The following is a 1,114-nucleotide window of genomic DNA, read 5'->3' as shown; positions in this document are numbered from 1 at the left end:
TGTTTGGAGTCAGAGGGTGACACGGTCTCCATCCTTAAGGTCCCCTGCTCTGGGGGCTGGAGGGAGCTCGTACCTGCACGCTGGCCACACTGCCCCGGCGGCTGCTGCTCTGACTCTCAGACACCGGCTGGTTGCTGCAGCATAAGGCATCGAACGCCAGGATGCCCCCGACACAGTCCCCGATCAGGCAGACCTGGGTGGGGAGAGGTCCAGGGCCCTGAGCGCCCGCCCCGCTTGCTGGGGTGCTGGCTGGGGAGAGCCCTGGGCTGGAGGACCAGGCCAGTCCACCCTGCAGGGGTTTCTGTCTCCCCTTCTCCCACCCCACAACTCACCTGCCCGTTGAAGGTCACGCCCTCCTGGGACTTGATGAAGTCCCCGTAGGCGAGGTTGGCTCGTTGAATCACTGTGGCAACAGCCTCCTGGTACTGGGGCGAGGAGGTTGCCAGCAGGGGCAGGGCGGCCAAGGGGATGTGGTCCTGGCTGCTGGACAGACAGCCTTCGTCGTGGCTGTAGGGGCTGAGGCTGGGGGAAGGGAACCCATCAGGAGAGAGCAGGTGGCTTCAGTTCCGCCCAGGGGGCACCCTCACCCCTGACCCAAACATCAGAGCTGGAGCTGCCTGACACCCTGAGAGCCTTGGCCCTGACTCAGCAAACCGCGTGGGGATGCTTCCAGGCCAGGCGTGGGGAACAGGGCTGGGGAGTAATCTCAGAGGCAGGGCAGCATTCTCATATCACAGATGCAGAGACTGAGGCTCAGCTTTGGGCCCCAAACTCTAACCCCCTTGTATCCTCCTGGTGGCTCACACGGTAAAGCATCTGCCTGCAATACAGGAGACCCAGGTTCGATCCCTGGGTTGGGAAGATTCCCCTGGAGAAGGGAACAGCTACCCACTCCAGTATTCTTGCCTGGAGAATTCCGTGGACAGAGGAACTTGGCAGGCTACAGTCCTTGGGGTCGCAAAGATCTGGACACGACTGAGTGACTAACACACTCTAACCTCAGCCATCTTGCATGGGTTTTGCTGCCTCCCAACAGAACAAGTTAGACAGCTGGATTGGATGACGGGACCATGGTCCCAATATTAGGTGGGACGGTCTCTGACCCTCGGGGCCA

The 1,114-nt window shown here is 61.2% G+C and overlaps 1 protein-coding gene across 1 annotated transcript in view; it reads right to left on the bottom strand.

The window, feature by feature from the left end:
* PITPNM2 (phosphatidylinositol transfer protein, membrane-associated 2) overlaps positions 1 to 1,114 on the bottom strand; it is a 133,186-nt gene that overhangs the window by 13,760 nt on the left and 118,312 nt on the right. The window contains exons 13-15 of the mRNA XM_010841416.1: positions 618 to 693; positions 333 to 558; positions 74 to 193 (exon numbers count right to left, since the gene is read on the bottom strand). Coding sequence (XP_010839718.1) covers positions 74 to 193; positions 333 to 558; positions 618 to 693 — 422 coding nt within the window. The remainder of the gene's footprint in view (positions 1 to 73; positions 194 to 332; positions 559 to 617; positions 694 to 1,114) is intronic.

The sequence above is a fragment of the Bison bison genome, unplaced genomic scaffold (genome assembly GCF_000754665.1).
Source record: "Bison bison bison isolate TAMUID 2011002044 unplaced genomic scaffold, Bison_UMD1.0 scf7180017864160, whole genome shotgun sequence".
Lineage (NCBI taxonomy): Eukaryota > Metazoa > Chordata > Mammalia > Artiodactyla > Bovidae > Bison > Bison bison.
This window is presented reverse-complemented; position numbering and strand designations above follow the sequence as displayed.